The 22,417-nt window shown below is 35.4% G+C and overlaps 2 protein-coding genes and 1 non-coding gene across 3 annotated transcripts; 1 reads left to right on the forward strand and 2 right to left on the reverse strand.

The window, feature by feature from the left end:
- Positions 1 to 2,310: 2,310 nt before the first annotated feature.
- Positions 2,311 to 2,417, reverse strand: LOC125578731. The gene has a single exon (XR_007316814.1). It is a non-coding gene; the product is annotated as a small nucleolar RNA R71 (small nucleolar RNA).
- A 13,182-nt stretch (positions 2,418 to 15,599) lies between these two features.
- Positions 15,600 to 17,896, reverse strand: LOC106437210 (L-ascorbate oxidase homolog). The gene is made up of 6 exons (XM_013878127.3): positions 17,647 to 17,896; positions 17,417 to 17,526; positions 16,975 to 17,342; positions 16,183 to 16,894; positions 16,005 to 16,083; positions 15,600 to 15,928 (listed from the first exon to the last, which is right to left on the reverse strand). Exons 1-6 carry the CDS (start codon positions 17,797 to 17,799, stop codon positions 15,725 to 15,727), a joined length of 1,626 nt encoding a protein of 541 aa, XP_013733581.2. The 5' UTR covers positions 17,800 to 17,896; the 3' UTR covers positions 15,600 to 15,724.
- A 1,384-nt stretch (positions 17,897 to 19,280) lies between these two features.
- Positions 19,281 to 19,993, forward strand: LOC111200744. Its single transcript, XM_048740519.1, has 2 exons — positions 19,281 to 19,288; positions 19,453 to 19,993. The coding sequence occupies exons 1-2, from the start codon at positions 19,281 to 19,283 to the stop codon at positions 19,991 to 19,993; spliced, it is 549 nt and encodes a 182-aa protein (XP_048596476.1).
- Positions 19,994 to 22,417: the final 2,424 nt, after the last annotated feature.

Consider the following 22,417-nt stretch of genomic DNA (forward strand, 5'->3'; position numbering starts at 1 on the left):
GCTTTATATACTGAAGCCTATAATATTTAGTGTGGTTTTAAATTTTTTAATCACATTCTACATTTGTATTAATGCATGCTAATCTCTCTTTCATGGTACATGGGCATCTTTTTAATTTTTAACAATTAATCTAGTAAAACATCATATAATCCCTAAATTAGTTGACTAACCATTATAAAATCGCTATTCTCTAAAGAAACATAGACAACAATGATTTCAAGTCTCTTTGACCATCATCATATGTTATTTTAGTATGCAACTATGCATTAAAACAATATTTTTTTTTTTGAAATTTTCTCAAAATCTATGTTATAACCTCTACGAAAATATTGAGTTTTCGGTAAATGTTTTATATACTTGATATATGGTGTTTTATACATCTTGTATATATGCTTTTAAATTGGTTTTCATGTCTTTATCGAGTCTTTCTAGTCCTTTTCGAGTCATTACAGGTCTGGAGTTGCATTGGATGGGAGATGGACCAGCTGGAACAAAAGAGGCAGCAAACAGTGCAATTTGGTGGTTTTCACGCAGAACAGTCTTGATGACTGTTCCGGATAGCGGAGCAACCCGAGTGATTGTTCCGAGTGAGTGTTCCAGCGGCATAGATTTTTAAGGAAACTACAATCATTACGGGATTTGCCCTAATTATCCCTATTTTCTCTCCCAGCCGCCTGTGGCTTTGATATATCATATTTTATGTTTCTCTTTATCATTCTACGCTGTTTTGGAGACAAGGAACCAGACCTTAGAGTTGGAGACTTGAGATTCTGCTACTTTGTAAAGGGAGAAGGCCATCTCTCTCGATTTAGAGAAGAACCCCCTGAACCCTATTACTTTATTTCAGTCATATTTCATGTTGCTTTATATTTCTGTCTCTGTGTTTTCTTGCTCCATGGCTGAGTAGTCAGCTTGCTTAGTCTAGGGTGTTAGGGTGTTAGATCCGTGAGCTTGACATAAATAAGTTATAAATCGATTGTCTTCATTCATTGTTGTTCTTAAGGCTTGCATCAAGTTAACCACTTAGTGCCTGATTCTAGGTTTAATCTATTCATCAAAAGTGTTATAGGTTGCTAGACATAACTTGAATGAGCATTGCATCCCTAACCAGCAAAAGTAGATGTTAGGGTGTTTTGTGAACATATCGGACTTGACCTCTATTGCTTGCTGTCGCATCTTGATCCAAACAAGAGTTTAGGTATCAAGATCGATCAGCATAGGGAGCAGTACCACGACATTGGGCTGTTCTACTTGAGTGATCCGAGTTCTAGACTTGCTCTTAATTAAACTTAAATAATTGTTTGGCTCACACTTGTTTAACACCCGATCAAACCATCCTAGGCTAGCATTTTTAATCATCTAAAAACTTTAATTCAATCTATTACTTGCTTGTTACGATTCCTCAACTTTAAAACCCCCATATTGTTTTAGCTTGATTCTGATCCCATAAAGATAAAGTGTAAGATTTGGTCTCTATGGATTCGATCCTAAAGTGCTACATCGACATACCATTCGATTGTGGTAGTGTGCACATTAGGTTATTTGGTGTGCGTATACACGTAATATCAAATTGGCGCCGTTGCCGGGGACCATCTTTTTACCTTTATTTTTCGGTTATTTATTTAGTCTAAGACCTCTAACTTGCCTTATCCTTTTTGTTGCAGCTAATGTTCCAGGTGCATGACCAGTAGACATACTCGGAGAAACGCACAAGGAGAGTTAGTTACATTTACCAACCAGGAGCTATCAAGGTTAGAAAGAACAAATCGTCAACAGCCAAGGCAAACCGACACCACTTTGGGTGATCACGCCAATCAGGATGATCTCGCTGCGGCTATGGCACTCATGCAGCAGCAGATGCAACAAATGCAGCAGACCATCCAAGCTCAGCAGGATGCTGCTGAACAGGCTGCTCTCGCGCAGCAGGAACAACAGGCGCAGACTGTTCCAATCGGGCAGAGAAACCTTCCGCGTAACATTCCTACTACGCGCTCTGCCATTGTTCCTCCACCTTGTACTAGGCAGGAATTTGAGATCAAGCCTGCTTTGATCGGTCTAGTACAGAGAAAGGTGTTCTCTGGTCTCTCTACAGAAATTTCAATGGAGCATATTGAGAGCTTCGAAAAAGTCTGCAGTTTCACTCGCGTGAATGGTGTTCCACCAGACTACATCACGTGCATGTTATTCCCATTCTCTCTTGATGGAAAAGCTGCACGGTGGTTGAACTCTCTCCCTACCGGCTCTCTCACTTCATGGGAACAGGTCCGATCAGCGTTCCTCAGCCATTTCTACTCTAAGGCGAGAACAACTGCATTGAGGAACAAGATCACCTCCTTCAGACAGCTCACTGATGAGCTTTTCTGCGACGCATGGGAGCGCTTCAATGACTATCGCAGAGAATGTCCTCACCATGGATTTGATGATGATTATATCCTGGACATTTTCTATGATGGAGTGGACTGGAAATACCAAGGTGCTCTAAACTCTGCGAGCAATGGAGACTTCATGACTCAAACTACTGATGGAGCGTTTAAGCTGATTGAGAACATGGCTGCTAGCTCAGCTAATAAGAAAGAGGAGAGTGATTGCTCCAAGAAAGGGAACAGTTCTGACACCCAGAAAATAGATGAGCTGACTGCCAAGGTTGATCAGCTACTGAAAAACAACCAAGGGCACGTCTTCAACATGGAGCAAGCTACGGCCGGGCATATTCAGAACCAGAACAAGCAACAACCGCAGAGCAATCAGCAAGCTGTTCCAGCTAACGAGAACAGTCAACCAGATGAGCTGCAAAGTCTGGGTATGATGATGCAACAGGTGTTGCAGGGTCAGCAGGTTCAGGCCAAGGTGTTGAATCATGTAACCACGGAATAGACACCAAGATGGGCAACATGTTCACTGAGCTGAATAACAAGTATGATAATCTTGCGATCCATATAAGAAAGATCGATGTTCAGCTTGCTCAAACAGTTGAGAGTGTTAAGAGGCAACAAGAGACGCTTCCTGGAAGAACTGATAAAAATCCTAGGACTGAGCACTGTAATGCAATAGAGCAGCCGTTTGCTGAGACTGCTTCAGGCGCAGAAGAGAGAGCAGAGCAATCTGCTAGCTCTGGAGTGACTGCTCCTAGCGAACCTGCTGAGACTCCACCATCTCGAGTCTATGTTCCCAAGGTTCCCTATCCAATTCCACCTAGACATCTGATGGATCCCATTAGTGAAGAGCAGCTGATAGGTTTTAACAAGATGGTGAGAAGGCTTCCTAAAGAACTTGCATTCGAAGATGCTCTGCAGATTCGTCCATTGCTCCAGTTCTTTAAATACTGTAGAGAGACTCAAGAGGAGATCAAGGTCCTCTATATCAAAGCACTGTCTACACCAGCATTGAAGGTATTGCCTAAGGTTGATGATCCTGAAAAGTTTGTTTTCCCATGCTCCATCGCAGGAACAACCTTCAAGGATGCTCTGTGTGACTCTGGTTCTTGTGTGAATCTCGTCTCAAAGGCTATTGTAGACGATTTGGGTATTGCTGACCCTGACCTTTGCAAACTCTTCCAGAGCAGTTCCATATGGAACCATCCGCAGCCTTCATGTTCAAGTAGGGGAATGCATTGTTCCTGCTGAGTTTCAAGTTGTTGAGATGAACAAGGATCATGAGATGCCTTTAATATTTGGAAGGACATTCATGGCTACTGTTGGAGCAACCATCGATATGCCCAACAAGAGAGTCTGCTTCTCCAACATCAACAAGAAAGTTTTCTACAAGGCTGTACCCACCAGATCTTCCTCATCACACGCCTCTCGCATCTCAGTGTTTGATGTAGAAAAGCTGAAGGTTGTTCCAGAGAAGGAGCATGGTGATAAGGGTGAGAGCAGGCTGTTCTCTGATGAAGATCCATGCACTGATCCTACTAAATTCAGAGGGAATTCAAGGATGTAACAGAAAGTCCAGAAGAAAAGGGTCAAGGGAGATCCTACAATGACTTTGATACCTCTCAAGTATGATGAGAACTCCATTGAGTATGAGGTAAAGTGCAAGGGTACCTCCAAACCGTTCTCTAAAGTCAGAGTCATTCTCACACATGAGCTTAAGGAGAAAGGAGAAGCTGCTGTGAAAGGGTTGTTGAGCAGGGTTTTGAAGCTGAACATGTCTGATTGTGGACCTTGTTTTGGAACAGGCCCTCCTGCTCAACCCGACTGATCCCAGTCACCAAGTCAAGCTAGAGACTTAAACCAAGCGCTTGGTGGGAGGCAACCCACTGGTAAGTGTCATTAACATTAGGATTTTCTTTTTACTTATTTTTGTTTTTAGTTTGTTGAGTCTCAGGACATAAATCAGAAAATCCGAGACCCTTGACTGGAGCAAGCAGCTGGCTGCTCTTATTCCAGAGCATCCTTTATCGGAGCAACCGCGTCTTACTCTGTCAGGCTGCTCCGCGCCAGGTAAGTATCTCGACCCAAAAAAAAAAAAAAATTCTTGTTTTCTCCTTCTCTCTGATTTATTTTCACACCAGGGACGTTGTGAAGTAAGTCTGGGGGAGGGTTTTCGTCGTTTACTAACTCGTTTCTTTCTTTTGTTTTTCTTTTGGGTCAATTTGAGTCAGTTTTTATTGAGTCAGTCAAAAATTTGTGGGAATTAGAACCTTATTCCGTGTTGACCACTAACCACCTCGTGCTTTAGTTATCTTATTCAGTGACCTTAGCATGTGGACCTGGAACACCCTGACATATCTCACTTGATTCTCCAGAACTTCTCAGCCGATCAGGTTACACTGGGTAGACTTAACTCCACATTAATTGAACCTAATCTTAACTGAAATTCTTCTTGTTATGGGCATTAGATCAGGGAAACGAGAACACACTCAGGACTTCTTATCCTTTTTATCCATCTTGCTGATCCTGAGTGGCTAGCTCATCTTTAGCTAGTTCCCACCCTGCACCTTAGCCTTTATTCCACCTTCATGCATTTGTTTTTCAGTGTCATATGTGCAGATATGTGCAAAAAGGTCGGAAAGGAAAGGATCAACGCAGCCTCCTACTCGTTACTGCTGCAAAAATTATGTCAGAAGGGAGAACAAGCAGATTAAGGGAGCAACCGCTACATAACCAATGAACTGCACAAGAGCAGGGGTGGAGAACCAGAATGGTCGCGAAATCAGAACCACCAGTGGCACTCAGAACGATTATGTATAACCTCCTTCTTCGTCACATCACCATATCAGTCTTCAAAAAAAAAAAAAAAAATTAGATTAATGTGATGGAGAAGGGGAAGAAAGAAAAGAAACATGGAGCCACTGGAAAGATCGAGCAAAAAGTTGGTACCAAGTATTGAAGAGTGTGTAGAGGAAAGTGGAAAGCAGAACAATCAGTTGCCTGTTCCGTCATCAGAACAGTCGCACCAGATAGAGCAAAAATGAGTAGAGGCTGTGGACATCAATGGATCTATCCTCTCTTGCCATTTTGTGTGATATCCTGCATCCTCTTCAATGAAATGGTAGCCCCTAAACACTCTTAACTCCACCATTAAATAGCCTGTTCCACACCTAGACCGTCTACCCTGGATGATGCCTGTGATGAGAAGCTCACGCTACTCTTAAATGAATGTAGGGAGTTCTGTCTCGATAGTGTTGCTTTTTCAGGTTTGGGATGAAGAGTATGGAGCCGATTTTTGAACAGCAGTCAGTGGGGTTCCGGTAAGGGTGTATTGTCCTAGTTTTACTGCTTGTATGGTTCAGAGATTCGTGGTTAAAGTATGGTTGCTGAGAATAGGAGAGTTCCCACACTTTCAAACCTTTCTCTCTGTTCTTGATACTTGACATTGTTTGAGGACAAACAAGGGTCTAAGTCTGGGGGAATTGATATATAGTGTTTTATACATCTTGTATATATGCTTTTAAATTGGTTTTCAAGTCTTTATCGAGTCTTTCTAGTCCTTTTCGAGTCATTACAGGTCTGGAGTTGCATTGGATGGGAGATGGACCAGCTGGAACAAAAGAGGCAGCAAACAGTGCAATTTGGTGGTTTTCACGCAGAACAGTCTTGATGACTGTTCCGGATAGCGGAGCAACCCGAGTGATTGTTCCGAGTGAGTGTTCCAGCGGCAGAGATTTTTAAGGAAACTACAATCATTACGGGATTTGCCCTAATTATCCCTATTTTCTCTCCCAGCCGCCTTTGGCTTTGATATATCATATTTTCTGTTTCTCTTTATCATTCTACGCTGTTTTGGAGACAAGGAACCAGACCTTAGAGTTGGAGAAGGCCATCTCTCTCGATTTAGAGAAGAACCCCCTGAACCCTATTACTTTATTTCAGTCATATTTCATGTTGCTTTATATCTCTGTCTCTGTGTTTTCTTGCTCCATGGCTGAGTAGTCAGCTTGCTTAGTCTAGGGTGTTAGGGTGTTAGATCCGTGAGCTTGACATAAATAAGTTATAAATCGATTGTCTTCATTTATTGTTGTTCTTAAGGCTTGCATCAAGTTAACCACTTAGTGCCTGATTCTAGGTTTAATCTATTCATCAAAAGTGTTATAGGTTGCTAGACATAACTTGAATGAGCATTGCATCCCTAACCAGCGAAAGTAGATGTTAGGGTGTTTTGTGAACATATCGGACTTGACCTCTATTGCTTGCTGTCGCATCTTGATCCAAACGAGAGTTTAGGTATCAAGATCGATCAGCATAGGGAGCAGTACCACGACAGTGCGCTGTTCTACTTGAGTGATCCGAGTTCTAGACTTGCTCTTAATTAAACTTGAATAATTGTTTGGCTCACACTTGTTTAACACCCGATCAAACCACCCTAGGCTAGCATTTTTAATCATCTGAAAACTTTAATTCAATCTATTACTTGCTTGTTACGATTCCTCAACTTTAAAACCCCCATATTGTTTTAGCTTGATTCTGATCCCATAAAGATAAAGTGTAAGATTTGGTCTCTGTGGATTCCATCCTAAAGTGCTACATCGACATACCATTCGATTGTGGTAGTGTGCACATTAGGTTATTTGGTGTGCGTATACACGTAATATCAATACTGAAGCCTATAATATTTAGTGTGGTTTTAAAATTTCTAATAACATTTTAAATTTGTATTAATATATGCTAAAGTCTCTTTCATGGTACATGAACATCGTTCAACTTTTTGTATAAATTAATTTAGTAAAATTTCATATACTCCCTAAATTAGTGGATACATCATTATAAAATCGCTATTCTCTAGATAAATGGAGACAACAAAGGTTCCAAACCTCTTTAATCATCATCATATATTAGTACACAAGGTAAATATGCATTACAGCAATACTGTTATATTTTTTTGAATTTTTCTCAAACTTTATGTGTTAACCCTACGAAAACATTGAGTTCTTAGAAATGCTTTATATACTGAAGCCTATGATCTTTAGTGTTGTTTTAAAATTTCTAACCACATTGTAAATTTGTATTAATTTACACTAAACACTCTTTCATGGTACATGGGCATTGTTCAAATTTTTAGTCAATTAATTTAGTAAAACTTCATATATTCTCTAATTTAGTGGACTAATCACTATAAAATCGCTATTCTCTAGAGAAACGGAGACAACAAAGATTTCAAACCTCTTTGTCATCATCATATATTAGTGCATGAATCAATTATGCATTAAATCAATATTGTTATATTTTTTTAATTTTTCTCAAAATCTATGTATTAAATACGTTCTATATTTGTATTAATGATTGAGTTTTTGGTAAATGATCTATATACTGAAGCCTATAGTCTTTAGTGTTGTTTTAAAATTTCTAACCACATTCTATATTTGTATTAATGTATGTTTAGCTCTCTTTCATGGTGTATAGGAATCATTATATTTTTTTTTATAAATTAATTTAGTAAAATTACATATACTCCTTAAATTAGTGGACTAACCATTATAAAAACGCTATTTTCTAGAGAAATGGAGACAACAAATGTTCCAAACCTCTTTGATCATCATCATATATTAGTACATGAGGCAACTATGCATTAAAGCAATATTTTTATATTTTTAAAAATGTCTCAAAATCGAAGTGTTAACCCCTACGAAAAAATTGAGCTTTTGGTAAATGATTTATATACTGAAGCCTATAATCATTAGTGTTGTTTTTAAATTTTTAACCACATTATACATTTGTATTAATGTATGTTTAGCTCTCTTTCATGGTATATAGGAATCGTTATAATTTTTTTTTATCAATTAATTTAGTAAAATTTCATAATAATTCTTAAATTGGTGGAATAACCACTGTAAAAACACTATTTTCTTGAAAAAATGGAGATAACAATGTCTTCAACCCTCTTTAAATATCATCATATGTTAGTACAAGATGCAACTATGCATTAATACAATATTTTCATATTTTTTTGAAATTTTCTCAAAATCTATGTGTTAACCCCTACAAAAATATTGAGTTTTCGGTAAATGCTTTATATACTAAAACCTATAATCTTTAGTGTGGTTTTAAATTTTTTAATCACATTATACATTTGTATTAATGTATGGTAAACTATCTTTCATGGTACATGGGCATCTTTCTAATTTTTATCAATTAATCTAGTAAACATTCATATAATCCCTAAATTAGTGGACTAACCATTATAAAATCACTATTTTCTAAAGAAACATTGACAACAAAGATTTCAGGCCTCTTTGACCATATCATATGTTATTTTAAGATGCAACTACGCATTAAAACAATATTGTTATATTTTTGATTTTTTCAAAATCTATGTATAAACTCATACGAAATATTGAGTTTTTACGTTAAACGCACTATATACTGAAATCTAAACTTTTAGTGTTGTTTTAAAATTTCTAACCACATTCTACATTTGTATTAATGTATGTTTAGCTCTCTTTAATTGTACATGAAAATAAGCATAATTTTTAATCAATTAATTTAGTAAAATTTTATAATACTCCCTTAATTGGTGGAATCACCACTATAAAGTCACTATTTTCTTCAAAACCGGAGATAACAAAGGCTCCAAACCTCTTTGAACATCATCATATGTTAGTGCATGATGAAACTATGCATTAAAACAATATTATCATATATTTTTGAAATTTTCTCCAAATCAATGTGTTAACCCCTACGAAAATATTGAGTTTTCGGTAAATGCTTCATATACTGAAGCCTATAATATTTAGTGTGGTTTTAAAATTTTTAGTCACATTCTACATTTTTATTAATGCATGCTAATCTCTCTTTCATGGTACATGGGCATCTTTCTAATTTTTTAACAATTAATCTAGTAAAACATCATATAATCCCTAAATTAGTGGACTAACCATTATAAAATCGTTATTCTCTAAAGAAACATAGACAACAATGATTTCAAGTCTCTTTGCCATCATCATATGTTATTTTAGTATGCAACTATGCATTAAAACAATATTGTCTTTTTTTTAGAAATTTTCTCAAAATATATGTTATAACCTCTACGAAAATATTGAGTTTTCAGTAAATGTTTTATATACTGAAGCCTATAATATTTAGTGTAGTTTTAAAATTTCTAATAACATTTTAAATTTGTATTAATATATGCTAAAGTCTCTTTCATGGTACATGAACATCGTTCAACTTTTTTTATAAATTAATTTAGTAAAATTTCATATACTCCCTAAATTAGTGGACACACCATTATAAAATCGCTATTCTCTAGAGAAATAGAGACAACAAAGGTTCCAAACCTTTTTCATCGTCATCATATATTTGTACATGAGGCAAATATGCATTAAAACAATATTGTTATATTTTTTTGAATTTTTCTCAAACTCTATGTGTTAACCCCTATGAAAACATTGAGTTTTTGGAAATGCTTTATATGCAACCTATAATCTTTAGAGTTGTTTTAAAAGTTTTAACCACATTCTAAATTAATATAAATTTATGCTAAACTCTCTTTCATGGTATATGGGCATTGTTCAAATTTTTTAGTCAATTAATTTAGTAAAATATCATATACTTCTTAAATCAGTGGACTAACCGCTATAAAATCGCTATTCTCTAGAGAAACAGAGACAACAAAGATTTCAAACCTCTTTGTCATCATCATATATTAGTGCATGAATCAATTATGCATTAAATCAATATTGTTATATTTTTTGAATTTTTCTCAAAATCTATGTATTAAATACATTCTATATTTGTATTAATGATTGAGTTTTTGGTAAATATTGAGTTTTTGGTAAATGATCTATATACTGAAGCCTATAATCTTTAGTGTTGTTTTAAAATTTCTAACCACATTATATATTTGTATTAATTTATGTTTAGCTCTCTTTTTTTTTGAAAGAATGTTAAATTTATTCAAATCAAAAAAACCTTTTTACATCAGGTGTAACATTGTTTTATTTTTGCAATAAGAAAAAATATTGAAGATCAAAACTTAATCTCTTGCTAACTTCTTGTGGCGAACCAAACCATTAGGGCTTTCTGAAATCGTCGATCCCCACCCATACGCATAGAATCATTATATTTTTTTATCAATTAATTTAGTGAAATTTCATAATACCCCATAAATTGGTGGAATAACCACTATAAAATCATCTATTTTCTTGAAAAACGGAGACAACAAAAGTTCAAACCTCTTTGAACATCATCATATGTTAGTACATGATGCAAATATGCATTAAAAGAATATTGTCATATTTTTTTGAAAATTTCTCAAAATCTATGTGTCTCTACGAAAATATTGAGTTTTCGGTAAATGCTTTATATACTGAAGCCTATAATCTTTAGTGTGGTTTTAAAATTTCCAATCACATTTTACCTTTGTATTACTGTATGCTAAACTCTCTTTCATTGTGTATGAGCATCTTTCAACTTTTTTTATAAATTAATTTACTAAAATTTCATATATTCCCTAAATTAGTGGCCTAACCATTATAAAATCGTTATTCTCTAGATAAATGGAGACAACAAAGGTTTCAAATCTCTTTGATCATCATCTATCTTATTAAAACTCAAGTACAAAATTGGAGTGTTTGGAGACTTGAATAGGATTATTAAAAAAATTTGGAGTGTTTGGAAACATGAATTGTAGTCTTTTAAAAAAAAATTAATTTTGTTTGGAAACAAGGATAGTAGTATTAAGAAAAAAGTAATGGGCTTATGTAATTAAGAAAAATTAAAAGTCCATCATATTATAAGAAACTATCTATCTGGGCCAGATTTAAAATATACGAAAACGGGTCAATCTAATTGTCTAAAACTTTTTCTTTTCTAAACTAACCATAAAACAAAATTTAAACTTTATACACATATTTCAAATCAAAATAATAATTTAAAGTTGATTTATATCAAAAATTGATTAAAAAATAATACATATATTCAAAAATGGATTTTTACTAAACTATTTTTCAATAACCATTATAAAAAAATGTTGTCAATATATATAATAAAAATACAATACAAAGCCCAATTTGAAACACCAACTCAAATTATGGTTTTTATATTTCATATTAAGTTTTGAAAATATAATATATGTAATTATTTATATGATGGTACGTATAAAATACGATTAATTATATAATGACAGTATACGATATATAATAATGAATAGGGATGGGATTTCGGGCACCCAAACGGGTTTGGTTCTGATCAGTTTGTGTTTTGGGTTTTCGGGGTCAAAGATTTAAGCCCTGTTAGGATGTTTCTAAATTTTGGTTTGAGTTTGATTCGGATCTCTGCGGGATTGGTTCGCGTTTGGATAATCCATTTAAATTATTTTAAAAGTTTTAAATCATTACCTATTTTAAATTTCTCAAAATATATAAATAAAATAATATATTACCTATAAATTTGAATAACATATGTCAGAATACCTAAGCTTAACATATCAATTGGCTTGATTTAAATATTTGGATACTGAATCAATAATTATTTTAAGTATTTTTGGTGATTTGAGTATACTTTAACTATTGTAGATATTTACTTTTGACTATCTATATATATATATATATATATATATATATATATATATATTCAAGTATTTAAACCAATTTAAAAGTATCATTCTTAATGTTTTATATACGTTAAATCGAAAAATAATTAATATATACAAGTACATAAATCTATTTTTAGATAAATTCGGGTACCCGAATACTTCGGTTCGGATCAGATTTGGTTCTCTAAATAACAAAATTTTGAATAATTTGAATATTTAATCAATTTATGTTTGGGTTTGGTACTATATTTTCGGATCGGTATCGGTTCTGTTTCTTGGATTCATTTTGTAAAACCCTAATAATTACATGAAAAAACAAATATCAACATATTTTTCAAAATATATACCCGCGCGCCTGCGCGGGTCAAAATCTAGTCATATATTAGTACACAAGGTAAATATTCATTACAGCAATACTGTTATATTTTTTTGAACTTTTTTCAAACTTTACGTGTTAACCCTACGAAAACATTGAGTTCTTGGAAACACTTTATATACTGAAGCCTATGATCTTTAGTGTTGTTTTAAAATTTCTAACCACATTGTAAATTTGTATTAATTTACACTAAACACTCTTTCATGGTACATGGGCATTGTTCAAATTTTTAGTCAATTAATTTAGTAAAACTTCATATATTCCCTAATTTAGGGGACTAATCACTATAAAATCGCTATTCTCTAGAGAAACGGAGACAACAAAGGTTACAAACTTCTTTGACCATCATCATATATTAGTACATGAATCAACTATGCATTAAGAAAATGTTATTCTATTTTTTGATTTTTTCTCCAAATCTATGTGTTAACCCCTACGAAAATGTTGAGTATTTGGTAAATGATTTATATACTGAAGCTTATAATCTTAAGTGTTGTTTTAAAATTTCTAACCACATTCTATATTTGTATTAATGTATTATTAGCTCTCTTTCATGGTATATAGAAATCATTATAATTTTTTATCAATTAATTTAGTAAATTTCATAATACCCCCTAAATTGGGGAATAACCAATATAAAATCACTATTTTCTTGAAAAACGAAGACAATAAAAGCTCCAAACCTCTGTAAACATCATCATATGTTATTACATATGAATTAAAAAAATATTGTCATGTTTTTTTTTTTTTTTTAAAAAAAATTTTTCTCAAAATCTATGTGTAACCTCTACGAAAAAATTGAGTTTTCGGTAAATGCATTATATACAGAAGCCTGGAATCTTTAGTGTGGTTTTAAAATTTATAATCACATTTTACATTTGTATTAATTTATGTGAAACTCTATTTCATAGTACATGAGCATCGTTCAACTTTTCTAATAAATTAATTTAGTAAATTTTATATACTCCCTAAATTAGTGGACTAACCAATTAATTTAGTAAATTTTAATATGTAGAATGCCTGCCAGGCCCATCCATGATCCATCCATCAATAAATAAATAAATAAAGATATGATCTGATCAGACCTCTAAAAACTGGCATCTGAATAATCTCAAAACTTCTGTCAAAAAAAAAAAAACTGTCAAAAAAAAAAAGAATAATCTCAAAACTTAAAAACATGATGAGGTTTGATCAGTAGTAGTAGGATCATCCGATCAGCTAACTGAGTGAGAGCACATGAATCAAAAACCTACCTACTTCCTCCTATAACTAAACTTACAGCATAGAACCTCTCGTATCTCGAATGATTCCACTTCCTGCACGAAACCAAATAGAAACACGATTGAGGACTCATCTCTCTCTAGCAAATAACAAGAAGAAGAGGGAGGAGGATTATGATACCAATTCCTTCAGCTGACAAACTTGGCAATTCATTTTTGAAACTCTCCGATCCAAAGCAGCGATTGAGTTTTATGATCGTCCAAACGTACAAGAAACTGCTTCTTTTTAGACTTCATCCCCTAGTCAAACTTTCTTTTTCAAAGCTCTGTTTTGGGTATGGTCATCTCTTCTATTGGGTTTTTTTAGGCCCACTATGATGTAGCGGAAGCTACGATAACACAATGAATCCTATTTAGTCTGAGAATACTTAAGATCAAAATCTTCTTGATTCGTTGAGAACTTTCGAGTTCTAGCCGTAACAAGGAAATAAAAGGTTTCAAACTTCTCTTTTATAAAATATCAATATCAATAATCTGAATACAACTTTAGGCATAAACGCCTATTTATATGAAAACCAAATAATTTTAAAACTATTAAAAATCCTTAAGATAATTATAACTAATTAAGATAAACACAAGAATAAATAATAATCTACATAATTAAGATATTTGAATATATCCAAATATCTCTCTCCATCATTCTCTCCGGGTTAGAAAGATTCGTCCTCGAATCTTAATGGTGGTTAGCTTCATCTTTTTTTTTCTTCTTTTTCCATTGATAATATTTTCCAAATAAGAAAATATAACTTTGCTCTCCATGATACCACGTAACCCACCTGAGATTGAATGTTCGTAGATCCATAAGCTCCTCAATATAGTAATGCCTGAAAGTTCTTATTGGGCCATAATTTTTCAAAACCCCATTGCCACCATAACCTTTAGTACGTGAATTGTCCACTCAGGGCCGTGCCTGATAATTATTGGCTCACAAGACAAAATTATTTTTTGGCCCTTTAAATTTTAAAATTCGCTAAAATACTAAAAAGTGCATCAAAGGAGGTTCGAACCATGGTATGTAATTGTAGTAACAGCCGCTTATACCAGTAGAGCTACATGAACTTTATGTAATTTCTGGCCCCAACAAATATTTATTGTCTCCGGCCCTAAAGCACATTCTTTACTGGTTTGTATTCAGGCCCGGCCCTGTGTCCACTGCTAAGTTTTTCCCTTCCACGACAAGGAATCCAATCTTTTGGAGAGAAACCTCATCAGACTTGTTGATTTCCACGAGAATCTTGTGGAGAAAAACTGCATCTCTCCAATTGCCTAAGTCTTGCACCTCGAAGCCACTGCCCTCATCGTGAATCCAACCTCCATCATCATAAACGTCGAAAATAGGACCTCCAACAATTTTTTTGTAAATGATAATTTCACTTTTTGCAAACAAATTCTCCATGATTCCAGATCAAGTTTTGATTAAGAAACCAAAACACCAGCTCTGATACCACCTGAGGTAGCGGAAGCTACGATAACACAATGAATCCTATTTAGTCTGAGAATACCTAAAATCAAAGTCTTCTTGATTCGTTGAGAACTCTCGAGTTCTAGCCGTAACAAGGAAATAAAGGTTTCAAACATCTCTTTTTATAAAATATCAATATCAATAATCTGAATACAACTCAAGGCATAGACGCCTATTTATATGAAAACCAAATAATCTTTAAACTATTAAAAATCCTTAAAATAATTATAACTAATTAAGATAAGTACCAGAATAAATAATAATCTACATAATTAAGATATTTGGATAAACACCAGAACAAATATCTCTCTCCATCACACTATCTCTCAAAAATGTCAGTTTTTTCTTTTTTTTTTAGCTTTAGTTTTCTCCTTGGAAAAAAAAACAAGTTGACTGGAGTTATTCAAAATATTTATTTATTTGTAAACCTCCAATCTGAAGAAGCAACCTACTTAAAAGACATCAAATCTCCCTCCCTCCCTCCCGGTGGTGTTTAACACATTACAAATGTAAAAAACCAGCCATACTCTCATGACCAGAAATAACAAAACCATTAACCCTCGAACAAACACATGATCAACTTAAATATAAAAAAAGAGCAGATGAAGTAAGAACTTGTATAAAATGATCTCTCTAAAGGTGTCTTCCAACAGCTTTGCCACAGCGAAGAAGATTATCTGGAGGATTGTACTCATTGGCAAGACTCTTCACTGGATCCCACACTTTTAGATAAAACTGTTGTCCTAGATATTGTCTGTCCCATCTAGCCGATCTCATATTCCACATCCCTTGGTTGTCCAAAGACAGCAATATTGTTGTCCAAGCGTTTGGGTACACCTGCCCATTTTTATATATGCACAATCAACAACATGGGAAACACCTCAAAGTTTTGGTTTAATTATGACAGCTCTACCTGAGTTGTGTGTCTTGTAAGAGCATCACCAAGATTGTAAAGTCTTCTCTTCGCAGGAGTCCATTGTCCAGAACCAAATCTACGTGTGTCATAACAAAAGAAAGCAGTTGGAGAAACTCTGTCTTAACTTAAGAGTCAAAAAGCAACAAGAAGAAGAAGAGGAAACAGGAAGACTCACCCAACGACCCAAAAGTCATAACCGTCAAGGTGCCATGACTGCACTGACTTCTCACTGTTCTGAAACACAATTTCAAGAAAATCATGGAGAGATGCTTGAACAACAGACGTCGCAACAGTCACACGCGAGTTAGAGGGGACGCTCTGAATAGCATTCGTGCTGAACACTCCTGCGATGTTGAAGTGGTCAGCAAGTTTCACAGGCGTCTCTGAGTTCACATAGGAGACTCCATTAACCGCATAGCGCTGCTTCCCGTTGATCAAAGGAGCTGAGTTCGAGAAAACAAACGACTTGGTCGGTTTGATTTTCCCGTAGTGGAATGATCCTTGAGGGTTTGGCCTAGCTGCATTAGCCGTTAAGTTCCACCTGAATGTTCTGGCTTGTCTCATGGACCAAATAAGCTCTCCAGGAGGAAGAGGAGGAGGAGCACCAGAAGCTGGGACTCGGGAGTTTGAATAGCGCAACAGACCAGTAACGTTAAGCTTCCTTCTCAGGAACCGGGTGCTTGCAACGATGTAATAATCTTTAGGAGGTTGGTTTAAGGTGACAAGAAGAGAGAGAGACTGGCCAACGTGAACGTCAAGAGACTCATAATCGTTTTGAATCACGTGAGAGCCTTCAACTTCGACTACTTTCATCTTATGTCCTTGGATTCTGAAATTGAAAGTGCTCGATAACCCAACATTGGAGATTCTCAACATGTAAGTCTTCCCTGAAAGATTTTAAGACACATGACGTAAAGGACAAGAAACAGTTTTTTTTTAAGACAGATGAGAGGTTTTATAAACTCACCTTGGTCGCCTGTGAATGAAGTTTGGGTTTGTCCGTTTATGAGCATACCGTCTGGAAATGGAAGGACCCCACCAGAGTCCAAACGCTGTTGGAGCGTTTTGTGGTTGGTTTTAAACCAATCACCGATGAGTAGAGTGAAGTCTGAGACTGGGAGAAGGTAAGGGATTGGGATCCTAGGCCTTGCATAGACGTTGATAGCTCCGAATCCACCGGCCGCTTTGTGAAAGGCTGTGGAAGGGAAGTAGTTGTAAGTTCCGATCTGATCTTTGGTTTGGAACTTGTAAGTGAAGTTTGAGTTTGGTGGGATTGGACAGTTTGTTCCCAATACACCATCTTGCCATGAGTTCTTCCTCTGCTTTATTCCATTCCTAATAAACATTGAAAAAGAAATATCAAAAACCCATTTAAGTATGATCCAATCAGAAATAGTATAAGAGGTTACCAGGTCAAGAGGAAAGGTTGGTCAAGTTTGTTGATGAGATTGAGGATGATGTTGTCATTAGTCACAACTTCAAGCTTTGGACCAGGAAACTGACCATTGATCAGAATCACCTAAAACAAACAAAAATATATCAATAAAGAGTTTTTTAAAAAAGGGTCAGAGCATCAAACAAAAAATGGATCTCAGAATGTCCATAAGTAGAAACTGTTGTTTTGTGTACTCATTTGTACCTGTTGAGGGACACCAAGAGGAGAGATAATGCCATAAGTCACTGTCCAAGTGTAAAACTTGTAAGGGCTTTCTCCTTTCACTGACACCAAACTGATCAACAAAGATCCAAGAAGGAGAATATGAAGCAAAGATGTTGCTTTCCCTCTTGCCATTTGAAGAATGATACTGACAGGAGACTGACGACAGCTCAAAGGCTCTTTCTCCTGAAATGGGATTGAGAAATGTAGAGGACTTTGGTCTATAAAAATGCAATTAGATAGCGAGAGTTGCGGGTGATATTATTAAATGAGATTTAAAAATTCTAACAAAAGGTAGTTCTAATAATCAATGACAGTGAAGATCTCGAGAGAGTTTTCGCTTTATTTTATTTGTTCGTTTGGTCAAAGTAATTAAACTCAACTATTCATCAATTAACTTCAACAATTTTTACACGATTTAACTTTTAGACACATGTTTTGTCTATTAAATTTTAAATGTTTATCGACATATTAGATATATTCTCTACTCAGGTAACTTTCACATTTAAATTGCTGTAAAATTATACTATACGTTGTTTGGTTTAAAATTAATTTACATTTTTGAGGAAAATAAAATCACAATAAAGTTGTCAATGTGAATAAAGGATAGTGGATAACGCGGTGCAAACGGAATTGAATGGCTTCACGCGTTTTAGTTATGATTATTGCTTCCAGCCAAAGGTTTGTTTCATTATTCGACTATTCCGGTAACGATTCCATAAAAAGGTAAATTAAATGAAATTAAAAATATAAAAGTGAGCCAGAAAGAAAATGAGTACTGAAGATAAACTTTGCGTAAATTTGATGTCCTAATTTATCGCCGCTGATTAGTGACTAAATTCGCTCTGTTTCAGTTTCCTTCGTGTTCATGTTCTAGTTTCTGCAATATGATAATGACATTTTTTTTTGTAACTCAATATGATAATGACATCTGTGAAAGAAAAGAGGACTACCTGTCTATTTAGTATTGTTGACAAAAAAAACTGTCTATTTAGTATTAATCATTATGGTAATCTGCCTTGTTGAAAGGTGAAAATCTGATTAAACATATTTTTTGTACTATTATTTATTCATTTCAAGTTTTTAAATCTCGCGGCTGGGAAATATGTTCCACGATCTACCGACTGATCGATTATATATACGATTATATTTTTGTGGTTTTTTTTTTTGAGAAAAGGCCTACTTTGTGGAAATCGCTACTTTTCTTTATCATTAATTTATAGAAATATAAAATGTTATTTACCGGCCCAAGAAATGAAATATAGAAAAGTAAAACAGATTTTTAACAGAATGTATATATGTTCATTATAAATTTATGAATTGAAGGATCAGAGGTCCATGCATGGACTCCAGTTCTATGCATGCAACCGTGAGACCAGAGCTGTGTGTGGGATAAAAGTGTTGTATTAATGAAAAAGGTTTTAGTAATTAAATTCCTCAACTAAGATGAATCATAAAAAAATAAATTCTCAACTAAAAATCTTACGAAATAAATCTTCAATTTTAGTTCTGTTAATGTATGTTACTCCATCTAAAAAATCATGACGGAAGGTGACATATGTTAAACAGTTTATAAGTTGAAGGTTTATAATGTTGAAAACTTAGAATCAGGAAGAATGCGAAGGTGGCTGATGTCATCTCAGGAACTTCATGGACATTACCGCACCTAAGATCACAGCAGGAAGTGGACCTTCATGCTTATTTAACTACTATTACTCTTCCCTTATCTCATGAAAAAGATGATTTATTTGAATGGGTTGCTGGTGATTCTCCTTTGTGTGTTTTCAGGTCGTCCACTACGTGGGAAGTGCTAAGGCCAAGACAAGAGAAAAAGGACTGGGTGGACATAGTGTGGTTCAAAGGGGCTCTCCCCAAACACAGCTTCACGATGTGGGTGACGAACTACGACAGACTACCAACAAGAGCAAGGCTCGCCAGCTGGGGAATGCCCGTATCTGCGGCATGCGCCTTCTGTTCCAGATCAGATGAAACCAGAGACCACCTTATGGTAGCCTGCGAATATACCACTCAAGTCTGGAAGGAGGTACTACTCAGGTGCCAATCGCGTACAACATTGCTCACCAACTGGTCTGAGCTGTTGTCTTGGATCAGATCATCACCGTCCAAGAGGCTCACTTTGCTACGGATGTTGGCCACTCAAACCACTATCTTCCATCTTTGGAAACAAAGAAACAACCTAATGCATAACCAGACATCGATTCCACCGGAATCAGTCTTCTATGGCATTGATAAAGACATGAGAAACATAATATCAGCTAGAAGCGTTAGTAAACATTTTCATTCGGTTATGGCGATGTGGCTGAGATAAGGTTCTTCCTTGTAGTTTGTATATCTATGATCCATCTTGTTTTTTCACTCTTTTTGCCATGATGGATCAAAATTAAGTTTTTCTTTGTAAAATCTTCTTTTCATTATATGATATTTACATTTTAGCAAAAAAAAATAAAGAGAGAGGCAGTTTCGAAGTAATTACGCGGCAAGTGGGAGAAAGAAGGAATGGGACCGGTGGACAAGGACAAAAGGAGATTGCTTAGCCATTGAGCGGAAGCTTTTGATCTTTAAAATCTGTCAGAATTTATCGACAATATTATAGATATTAACTTTTTCCCTGTGTTTTCGCTAAAAAAAAAAAGAAAGAATGAGCAATTGGCTTGGGGGAGCTTTGGTCTCTGAGGTTCTGAAAGGTTTGATCGAAGAGGCTAAGACGATGATCCCCTTGATGGAGCTTAAGAAGAAGCTCCTTGATGATTCCCTTGCTTTTCTTGTGGTTTGCGCTCCTCCCGGGTGCGGGAAGACCACCCTCGTTACCAAGCTTTTCCACGACCAAGACATCAGAGGTATATATGGAATGATATGAATTATTATTTATAGAATTTAATGGAATATAATTAACATTCCACTTATTCTAAAACCTTTTTGTGAATGGCAAGAAACAAAGACAAGATAAAGATGAAAACTTGTTCTTTATTAACTCTTTCAACTTGACGGCAAAGACTAGCCCTTTACATGTTTATATACAAGACTCAGATTAGGTTAAGCTCTACCCACTACAGCACAGCTGTCCAAACATTCAAATATGTTCTTTGTCGTGACACAGTGAGCTGGCCTGTTCGTACCATGCTCACGTAAGAACTGCTTGCTCTCTTGTTTCTCAGAAGCCGACAGAGACAGAACGGTCTTCTTCATTTTCTCCATTTGGGCTTTATACGAAGGCCTAATATCAGTATGGCCTTTACTCCCCCTCAAACTTGGCATAGAGAGCACGGAAACACCAAGTTTGTTTCGCCATTTGAAAAACGGTTCCTGCAACAAGGATTTGGTAAAGACATCAGCGATTTGCATCGTCGCAGGAATGTGTTTCACCTCCAAACCCTTCATTGCTACCCTTTCTCTGACATAATGGTAGTCGACGTCAAAGTGTTTCGTCCGTTTATGAAACATTGGGTTGGCGGTAAGACAAACAGCAGACAGATTATAACACAATAAAAGAGGAGTAACTCGCTGTTGTAGTCCCATTATCTTCAGGAGATTTTGTAACCACACTATCTCTGACGTTGCAGCTGACATCGTCCGATACTCTGCCTCAGTGGAAGACTTTGAGACAGTGTCATGGCGTTTAGCTGACCATGAAATAACATTAGTTCCCAACATAGTGCAGAACCCACCAGTTGATCGGCGAGTATCTTTACAGCCAGCCCAGTCGGAGTCACTATAACAAACCATAGTAGAGTCACAGTGGCCTTTAATACTGATTCCCATATCAAATGTTCCCTTCACATATCGCAAGATGCGCTTCAGTAGACTGAAATCTGAGACACTTGGTTGATGCATCTTCTGACATATGTAATTGATTGAGAATTGGAGATCAGGTCTTGTCAAAGTAAGATACTGCAGTTTTCCCGCAAGACTTCTGAAGTATGATGGCTCAGGAAATAGTTCATCATGACCAGGAAGATTATCGAGCTTCATAGGAAGCGGAGTAGGCATAGGTGAACAGTCTCTCATGCCAGCAGTTACCAGAAGATCTTGACAATGTAAACCCGTAGTCCATGAAAATGATGATTAAGGATTCGAACTTGTGACACTTTGAACATCAAGTTTATATATTCAATATATATAAGAAGTATTATACATTTGTATTAGGGATATATATCCCACGTCGGGAATCCTAAGGGACCTTAAATAATATATAAAGGGTTATGGTCAATCCACTAATTACCAATCGGTTTTAAGTTGAAAGCTCATAATAAAACCCAAATCTAACATGGTATCAGAGCCCAGATCCTAAATACCCTAAACTCCTAATTAAAATTTAAATTAAAGTTAACCCTTCCGACCGAGTATAAAAGTCGTGATTAATCCTTCCAACCAGGTATAAATGTTGTATTAAACTCGCTCGACCGAGTATTAATGTCCTAAAGTTCCGAGATTTCTGGTCGATAAGAGTCATCATCTCGAGGAAGGGTATTAGGGATATATATCCCACATCGGAAATTCTAAAGGACATTAAGTAATATATAAAGGGTTATGGTCAATCCACTAACTACCAATTGGTTTTAAGTTGGAAGCCCATAATAAAACTCAAATCTAACAATTTGCTATTATTTTAAAGTCACACTAGATTTTTCATCCGCACTTCCGTGCGGGTAGATTTTCATTTTATAAATATATAACGGATACCAACGCAAAACTTTAAAAGATATTTACATTTTAGTGTTATATATTGTGTAAA

The sequence above is a fragment of the Brassica napus genome, chromosome A9, assembly GCF_020379485.1.
Source record: "Brassica napus cultivar Da-Ae chromosome A9, Da-Ae, whole genome shotgun sequence".
Lineage (NCBI taxonomy): Eukaryota > Viridiplantae > Streptophyta > Magnoliopsida > Brassicales > Brassicaceae > Brassica > Brassica napus.